The sequence below is a fragment of the Centruroides sculpturatus genome, unplaced genomic scaffold, assembly GCF_000671375.1.
Source record: "Centruroides sculpturatus isolate CEXI.00-Female unplaced genomic scaffold, Cexi_2.0 scaffold341, whole genome shotgun sequence".
NCBI lineage: Eukaryota > Metazoa > Arthropoda > Arachnida > Scorpiones > Buthidae > Centruroides > Centruroides sculpturatus.
This window is the reverse complement of record NW_019384623.1, coordinates 185,366-195,747: the sequence shown is the minus strand read 5'-3', so window position 1 is coordinate 195,747 and position 10,382 is coordinate 185,366. Positions and strand designations below refer to the sequence as shown.

General features: G+C 29.7%; 1 protein-coding gene across 1 annotated transcript in view; it reads left to right on the top strand.

Annotated features, from left to right (window-relative positions):
* Window positions 1-468: 468 nt before the first annotated feature.
* Window positions 469-10,382, top strand: part of LOC111625537 (endoplasmic reticulum aminopeptidase 1-like) — a 49,939-nt gene continuing 40,025 nt past the window's right edge. Inside the window, 4 exon segments of the mRNA XM_023368699.1 lie at window positions 469-1,130; window positions 1,683-1,835; window positions 6,732-6,834; window positions 7,805-7,925. Coding sequence (XP_023224467.1) covers window positions 535-1,130; window positions 1,683-1,835; window positions 6,732-6,834; window positions 7,805-7,925 — 973 coding nt within the window. The 5' untranslated portion in view covers window positions 469-534.

The window sequence follows — 10,382 nt, the reverse complement described above, 5'->3', positions numbered from 1 at the left end:
ATCGAAAATATGTAATTTTTTATTATTGTTAATCTGTGTAAAAAAAGTTATATTTCTAACTTGTTTAAAATTAATGCATGAAATAGCTATATAATTCTATTAAAGTTATTTTAGTATTTACTCTAAGTTAAAAGTAATGTGTCCCGGATCTATTTTAAAAGTAAGAAATGATACGTTATAACGTAATTTTAACTTCGTTGCATTTTTCTAGCTGTAATTTCCATTTTAAAATTATGATTTTGACGTTTCTAAATAATTTAGTATATTATTTTTTTTATATTTTTATAGCTGTAATTTCCATTTTAAAATTATGATTTTGACGTTTCTAAATAATTTAGTATATTATTTTTTTTATATTTTTATATAAACCATCTTTCAGGAAGAAGCGAACTTGCACAGTAATTATGTAATAACGAGGCATAAGTATCGTCTGTAACCTTGAAGCAATTGACTTTAGCATTCGGATGAGCGTGACTAAATTATCTAGGTTCTTTCCTTCTCAGTTTTCCTTTTCTCGTTCAAAAGGATACCGAGATGAATAAAAGAGAGAACGGTGAAAACGACGTTCTTTCGAACACCAAAAATACTAAAGATGCCGAAACGGGGAGATGCGAAAGAATATTAACGAAAAAATGGAAATTGATTTCCAAGTTTTGTATATTTCTTTTGGTGTTAGCGGTCGTTCTGTTAATTGTGGGAGTGGTGTACGTCTCCATCGGACTGTTGGCCAAAAAAAAGACTCGAGATTTTCGACTTCCGAAATCGATCGTACCTACGCATTATACTTTGGAAATTCAACCTTTTCTCGTTCCGAAAGTTTTGAAATTTAGAGGAAGTGTAGAAATCAATTTTCATTGTAAAGAGAGAACAGACGAAGTAGTTCTTCACGCTAAAGACTTATCTATAGATCATGGGAGCGTTAGAATTTGGAACGAAAAAGGGAAGGACGTGGAAATATTCAAAATCGATTACGAACCTGTCGTAGATTTGGTCATTTTGAAGTTGTCCGATAAATTGTCCGTGGATAATTATATTCTATTTATGAGCTTTGACGGAAATATGGACAAGTCTTCCGGTAGCACGGGTTTCTACAGTTATATCTACAAAGACGAAGATAACAATACGTACTAGTAAGTAACCTTTTATATCGAAACTTTAAATGTATCTCTCAAAGAAGTTATATTATACTCTTACAAAAAGAAAAATGTTTTTATATTTTACTTTTATTTAGTATAAATAAATAATAATTATAATATCAAGTGAGTATAACCCACTAAATACTGTATAATAATAATATCATTGATTAATTTATTCAATAATATAATAATTTATAAATATTTATTATAAAAACGAATACAATTTTAATAATGTATAAAATTTTAATTTAAAATATTAAAATAAGAATTTTTTCATTTTTTCAAATAAATATATTCGTTTTCTGAAAAAAATCTAGCTAATTTTGTAACCTAAATATTAATTAATGTTTATTATAGCTTATATTATTCCATGTGTTTATCGCATTTTCGGAATTAAAAAATATATATATATAATTAGGTTTATTATAAATTGATAAACAATCAGGAAACGTTCCAATAATGTTTAATTGAATGAATGTGTATCAGTTTATTTTCAGAAAATTGAGTTAAGAAAAGTAAAGAAAAAATATTTGTTTTTAAATTTAGTGCTGCAGCCACTCAGTTCGAACCGATTCATGCACGAGAAACCTTTCCTTGTTTCGACGAACCCGAATTGAAAGCAACTTTTGACATTACCGTAGTCAGATGGAGAAACATGACTTCCATTTCTAATATGCCAAAGGTAGAAACCGAATCAAGGTATGCATTACTTTATGCCTGATTTATTTTTAAAGAAATCTCTTTATTGTGGCGTACTTAGTTCGCAAACTTCGAAAGCGTTGACGAATTATAATGTTTCGTAAATCGTGTTCGAGTTCATTCAATAATACAGTATATACATCCTTGATAATTATTTTCTTTCGGCAGACCGCGAACTTCGAATACACTGTGATCTGTCGACTGAAATAACTTGTTCAAGAAACGATATTAATTAGTAGATGTTTAATCATTAAATGAATGCATTTATTTATAAAATTTTGTACTTTTTTATATAATAATTTACTCCATTCGTTTTGTTTTTATATTAAAATTATATTAAAATAACGAATAGAGTAAATGATACTATCGTTGATATAAAAGACAATTGAGATTGTTCTCGTAATAATTGTTAATATCGATTCTCTTATAATTTGATATTTTTGTTAGTTTTACATTTTTTTTTCTTTTTGGGGGGATGTTTACTCCGACACGAATTAAATTAAATCAATGTATAGAAATTATTAAAAACATAAAAACAATTTACATAGAGAAGGAAGTGCGAACTAGTTACATATTTTCATTGTACCAAATAAACAGATAAGATGATAATTGATAAAACTATCTGATGATTCAGACTTCAAATTTTCAAACATTAATTAATGATGTCAAACGTAAAATTTTACTATTCTACAAGAGGAGAAAATATTGAAAATTTAGATTAAATTATTTTAAAATGATCATATAAATATTATATTTTGTTGTTGTAATTATAATTAATTACAGATTCATTTTAAAGATTAATGCAAATTTCGAGAAAAGAATGTGCCATGAAATAATCGAAAAGAAAATTGTCGTCTTTGGATTTTAGCGTGCAAAGACGTTTGCAGGAAATGGCCTACTTTGTATTTAGTGGAAGGTCGTTTCTTTAAATTGTTGTACGGCTATTAAATATGTGCTAAAATAGAAAATTAGCGCTATATAACATATTTTTAAAATAATTACTTTAAATTAACAAAAATTTCTTGAATATTACTATTTTTGAACTAAAATAAAATTTAAATTTTGCTGTACAAAATATGTCAGAAACGTTTTAAAATAGAAAAATGAAACCAAATTAAGAAAATTATTTCAAAAATTTTCTTTGCAGTTAACATTTAATCATTGGAAATGATCAAATTATCAAATCACTTTTTTAACGAGCTTACAAAATGGTTAGTTTAGATTTTTCAGTATTGTTTTGAACTGTTGCAGTCTAAAAATATTGAATGAAATTGAAGAAGTAACAATTATTTCAAGAAAAGAGAAATAACTATTTCTATTGTTCATTAGGCCATGAAAAGATATGACAAAAATATAATTCAGATTTTTATCTACATCGCCATTATTTTGTAAATACAAATCGGTGTATTAAATAAAAATAACAGTTAAATAGCATGAAAAAGTTTTCTCAACCAGTAAATCATGGATCCAATTTTCAAATAATGAGACGGTTATCTGGCACAACAAAATGAGGTCGCTAATTAACAGGTTGAGAAGACTTCTTGATTGTTTGTTTTATTATTAAAGACGGTTAGACGTCTTTATCTTTATAATAGTTTATAAATATTGTGATGCCAATACGTCCAGATAATTGCTAAATACAATAATATTTGGAAGAGATCATATTTTTTTTCACACTTTTATATTTTTTCATAATATGAAAAAATATAAAAGTGTCATAACCAAGTTAATTTTTACAATAAATTCCATATTATTTATAGCTCTGGTAATTAAACTATTTATGAAAGACAAATATTTTTCTTAGTCATAGACAACTTATTTGATTAATGGCTCAAAGTTAATTAATGCGATTCGGATAGTTGCGCGGTCTTTCCAAATATATTCGACAGAAGCACAAATCGACAATGAGCAGTTCTAATGGCAAAATATCAAGAATTTTTCTTGTCTTATACGACCGAGGAGGCGTTTATTTCAATTTGGAATTCGCAGTTAATTACTTGAAATGTTAAGGTACGGATGTAGTAATTAATTTAAGTAAAAATTTTTTATATAAATTATTCCGATTATTTAAGTTTAATACATTTCGTAAGATTTTATGTGTTGTTATTTTACAAATTGACATTTGTAAGAGCAAATGGATCAATTATCCCAAATCGTAAAAACGAAATCAAATCGAATCGAAAGAAATATCAGAAATTTGCGTCGAATGCAACGAAATTTTAAACCTAATTAAACTTGTTCTGGGTGATTCTAGAGGAAGTAATTTGGGCCAACTATGTCCTAAAATTGAAAAAAGTCGATTCCATTTTTATACGCCCTACTTATCGAAAACAAATATTTTGAGTTCTAGTTTTTTTCTCCATTCGCCACTGCTATAGAAGTGAAAAACTTTTTCCCAAATAATTTTCTCGATTTTAATAATCTTAATAATTTATGAATTATTTAGATCTAATTTGACAAAATGCAACAGAACGAGAAAGAAAAACATTCCAGTTTGTAAAAGTTACATTTCACTCCGAACATACTGCACCATATATTTTTCCGTTCCACTTACTTCCACTTAGTCACTTTGGTTTGATGGGAGTCGACGACGCAACACGTGTACAATCTGCCAAGGAGGAGTGCATCCCGGAAGGACTTTCTAGGCAAACTGTCCTCTATTCAGATGATAGACACGTATAGAAATTGGGAAACATCATGTAACTCCCGCTGGTGATATGTGAATCTGTGACTAACTATTACTGTTTAGTGATTTTTAAATGTAATTTATAATAAACTAATTGTACTATGTTTAAAAAAAAGTGTTAATCACGAATTATAGTACACTGAGTTGAGTCTCGACTATCCGAGGTAATATAGATAGTAGATACTGTACTGTACCTGGAATAATCAAACTCGGATAACACGGAATATTTAGTAAATAAATCCATATTCTGTTCAATAATTAACTACTTTAACCTTATTTAGTGCATATAATGAGTTTTAAATTACGCGATTAAACTTATATTTCATATAGGTTTCCTACCATATTTATTAGACGTAAAGAAAATGTAAATCTACCATGGGAATTATATTTCTTTAATCTTTTAAAAAGTTCGTATTGTCATGAGATGTCACTAGAGTAATTTGTTTTTCTTTTTAATCTGTAGGCCCTTTTAGAATATCGCGCATCTCGATCGATTCGTGAAACGAATCGTCTATGACTTGTCTTTGTTGACCAAGTATTCTTTCACAGTTCACTTCGGATAATGTGGAACCTTGGAAAAATTAATTTCGTTTAATCAGGATTCTACTATATAAAATATAAAAATTTGAAACGAATCTGTAACTTTTGTCTGTTAAAAGTAGAATTTCGATCTTAAAATTAAAAAGTCGAAAGTTTGTATTTGAAATTTATAAATTTTTTTTCCCTTAAAAATTATAAATATAAAGAGAGATGATCATAAATTTTCAATTAATATTTCTGTAATAAAGTTTATTTGTAGTCACTAATCCTAATTGGAGTGATGAAGATTTAGCTTACGATCGCAAAATAAACTAAATATTACAATCATAGCTTATTTTTTTTTAATCAGTTTTATTTCAACTATTGTAGTCAATACTTTTTATTGAAGCAAAGCGTTAACAAATATGCCAGCGTTTGTTCTATATGGTTTACAGAATTGTGTTCGTTTTCAAAGTTTGATCAATTAATTTTATTAAACACTATAATTTTCCATTAATTGCATTTTCCAATAATTCCATTAATTTTATTAAACACTACCATTGCGATGAGGAATCCAAAAAATTTAATAAGAAATGCAGGTTCATAACTTCGTTTACGAGATACACTGGGGTCAAAGTGACAATATCCTTGCTCTCTGACGCGATTGAGCGCGTCTAAAGGAATTTAGGGGCCAAAAACAAAGGTAAAACCGGCAAGTGTAAGGATCGCCTCTTCATGGCCGACAAGTGTAAGATCTGCCTTCTCGTGTAGCCAGCAACTGTTTTCTTCTGATCACGCGCACTGTCTCTTTGACTCACATTCACACACAGACATAAATACCTACATGCTTACTCTTCCATACACATTCAAACACACATCACTGTTCGGGTTAGATGGAATGAGAGATAATTTGTATGCACTAATACTGACTTTAAAAAATTTGTACTGCAAAAAAACGCAGCGCTCCGCCTTAATTCTTTCGCAATACGACATCTAATCTAATTAGATTTAATCTAAATTTAATTGTCTCATTCTCATACAATTCGCATTTTTTTGTTTTTGCTTATGTGAAAAACAAACAAAACTTTGAATTGACATGGATGAATATTCACTAAGCTTTATTTGATAAAATATGTGATTTTACAAAGAATTTATATAAATATTTTCAATCATTTAAGCTGAGCGGAACTTCTGATCTTCAGGCTTCCTGCATTGTTGGGTTCTGTAAAGCTTCCAAGTTAGTTTTTCGTTTTTCAATGATTTCTCTTTGCATCATATTATATATAACTTTAAAATTCTTAGGTGGTTTTCTTCATTCATTCATATAATTTATCACTATTCATTACACACAATCGAAAAAAAATGAATGTTCGTTTAAGCGATTCCCTGAATTTTGTAGAATTGAATAAAAATTGGAAATTGGACTAAGGCAAATAACATACGTATTTATAACTGTATTGAAAGTATATCGTGATAATTAATAATTCTTATTATAATTAGTTATAATCCATTTAATTTATTAATATAATTAAATAATCTGGTTAAAGATATTTTAATCAACAAATATTAAAATAAACATAAACATAAAAATAGTTTGGCTATGACGAATAACTAGAATTTTAAAGTATCAAAGTTGTTATATCAAAGTAAATATGAATATGAAAATTACAGCAAACTTTATTATTTAATAGAGGAAGACATTGGGAAGCCGACATATTCGATACGACGATGAAAATGTCCACTTATCTGGTGGCGTTTGTTGTAGGAGACTTTAAATCGAAGAAAAGCGGAAAGGTACTTTACTTTTGCTAATTAATCTTAAACAACAAATTAAAGTTTAAATAAACACGAATTTCGTTTGTTTTGTAAGAAAATAAACCATTTTATAGAACATAAAAAATAATTAATTTCTTGATTTATTTTAAATACAGTAGAACCTGGGTTTAGTGGATATTCTTAAGACCGGAATTGTTCGCTTTAAAAAATGTCGTATGTTTTATGACATCAGGTGGTTTTTCTTTTCTTTCTGTTTTTTAATCCGCAACTATTAATACTTCAAGCTCGACAGGAGACAATATCATTTACTCTATCTAGACCTCGCAAGCAGGATGTTTGCCAATTTTTCTAACACAACTTTTTTGATTCATTGTGCTTATGTTGTACTTTCACTTTTCTTTTCTTTTTTTTTTTTAATTTTACTACTTCTTGCGTTTTAATGGCTCTGTTCTATTATGCAAGTAAGAAATTCCAGCTTCAGTTTACCAATGTTTTATGGTGAGAATCTAAAATTAGAACTACGAAATCTTGTTCAATTAACTACTAAAACGAAATAAATTATTTAAAATAATATCCATGGAAAACATAAAACAATCCAGTGTTGTTCGGCCTTTTTTCTAATAGTGACACCTCAGTATAGTAATTTTTTCTTGCGATACCTCTAATTTTTTATCAATATAGTTATTACATTATGATAATAACGAAATATAGGGCTCAGCGGTATGAACCGCTGAACCCTATATTTCGTGGCACCCCGGTTGAAATCCACTGTCTTAAGTCAGGTTGTCCATTGTACTATCCTCTTAACAGAAAGTTTGAAAAGTAGAAAAGATAAAAACGTTTATCTGGTGTTTGCTTCATTGAGAAAAAATGCAAGAATAAAAGTACTGTATTACTATTTTTTGTTCGCTAAATATAGGTGTCCCCTAAATCCAGTGTCTGCTAAGTCCAAGTTTTGCTGTATTAACGAAGTTGATTTATAATCTAGATATCATTATGGGCTGCTCCCAAAAATATTGAATACGTAGATTATGCATTGGAAGTTGCCGAAAAAGTGTTAACATACTATGAAGTTCTCCTTGGAATACCTTACGATGTTCCAAAATTAGGTAAGATTTAATTTTAAATGCATTCTTAACAAGAAACAGAGACACTACGATGATAGATTAAATAATATTTTAACTCTAAAATTGTAATAATATAAGTTTACTTACGAATTTTGGAAAATTTTTTAAAGATTACCGGACATCTATCTCTGATCTCTTAGATCTAATTTCACTGATACTATAAAGTCCGGGAATACGTGATATGCACAAAGTTATTTTATAATATACACAAATTAAACTTCTATTATTAAATATATAAATTACTTTACAATAAATATTATAAAAAGGTATAACTTCTGACATAAACCAAAAGTAAATATGCATTTTGGCCATGATACGATTGTTATTCGGCATATAAAATAACCGCATCTATCAAATGTTTCCGGACTCTATGGCATCAATGCATTGGAACGAGATCAGTGAAAATTAAGCGATAATCTACAAAACTTTTGTAAAATTTGTAATAAGAAAGCCATCTCAAATAATAACACAGGTCAACAAAAAAAATTTTTTTTGGTGCCTAGGAATTTAGAACTGATTTTAGCTATATTTGGGTCGCTGAATTCAAATATGAAATCAGTTTTTCTCTATCAGCTCTACTTTTTTAGTATCAGGTCTGTAAAACTTGTACAGAACATTTACGACAGTGGACTACTGGGAAAAGAAAAAGTCTGAAATATGGCGTAGCGATGGTTTGGATTGAACCCAAAAATCACTTCGATGACTGTTATTTCTGTCTAGTAAATATTAATGGAATCAATCGTAACAACCGTAGCAAGTGGACTTATCCTGATTTAGTCTCTGCAAGACACCCGGTCCCTCACTCACAGGAAGTGCCAGTTCCATCATTTCACCAGCTACCAGAGCTCTGTGAGGACGAGTATCCCTCTGATCCTAATGAAGGTGACTGTGATTACGAGAGAATGTCATCAATTCCTCAATGTTTCAACCAGGATGAGTTAAATGACCTCACCAGAGATCTCAACCTGCCAAAAGAAGCTTCTGAATTATTGGCTTCTGGGTTGAAGGAGAAAAATTTACTGGAGCAAGGAACCAAAATTACCTTTTACCGTACAAGAGAAAAGGATCTGCTACCCTTCTTCTCTCAAGAAGACAATTTTGTGTTTTGTCACGAAATTAGAGGACTCTTGGAAAAAATGGGCCTTCTTGAATATTTTTCAGATGATTGGCGCCTATTTATTGACAGCTCAAAACGAAGTTTGAAATGTGTCCTTCTACACAATGGGAACAAATACGGTTCAATACCAATTGCTCACTCAACGAAAATGAAAGAAGAATATAACACCATAGCTCTGGTCTTGGAGAAGATAAAGTATCGTGAACATCAATGGGTAATTTGTGTAGACTTAAAAATGGTAAACTTTCTCCTTGGACAGCAAATTGGCTACACCAAATATCCTTGCTTCTTGTGCCTCTGGGATAGCAGAGACAAAACACACCACTGGGTTAGAAAAGAGTGGCTTAAGAGAGAAAACATGGACGTTGGAGAAAAAAATGTCATTAACGACTCCTTAGTTGAACAAGAGAAAATCATCTTTCCTCCACTGCACATCAAGCTAGGCCTAATGAAGCAGTTTGTAAAGACTCTTGATAAGAAGGGATCATGCTTTGCATATATAGGGGAAAAAATGCCTCAGTTAAGTATAGAAAAAATTAAAGCAGGAATATTTGACGGCCCACAAATAAGACAACTCATTAACGATCTTGCCTTTGTAAATTCGATGAATGAAGCTGAGCGAAAAGCCTGGACTTCATTTGTTGCAGTTGTCAGAAATTTTCTAGGCAAACGCAAAGCTGAAAATTATGTTGAACTGGTAAACGAGATGCTTAACAGTTTCAAATTCCTTGGGTGTAATATGAGTATTAAGGTGCACTATTTACACAGTCACTTAGACCGTTTTCCTGAAAATTTAGGAGATACCAGTGAAGAACAAGGTGAAAGATTTCACCAGGATATTAAAACTATGGAGGACCGCTACCAAGGAAGATGGGATACGCATATGATGGCAGAGTTTAAAAAGGTATTGCTCCAAAATACATTCACGAAAGTCACGGAAAAGAAGCTTCCTCAATGTGTAGCTGTTTAGTTTTATTGATGACTCTTTCCTCTATCTTTGTATAGAATAATATTTGCATAATATAATAATAAAAATTTCGTGTTTAGTTTTTTACTTGATCCATGGATTTAACTTAAGATATTGAAACATATATTTCGCTAATATGCTATATCTTAAAAATTAGAGCTCTTAGGCAAAAACTAATGCCATATTTGAATTCAGGACATCAAATTCATATGAAATCAGCTCAAAATACCTGGGCACTAAAACCACTGTTGACCTGTGTAATTTATAATTTTTTGTTAATTTAATTTCTTAAGAGGAAAGTCAGGAAGATGATAAAATTCATAAATAGGCATATTATCAATAAGAATGGAGCCTG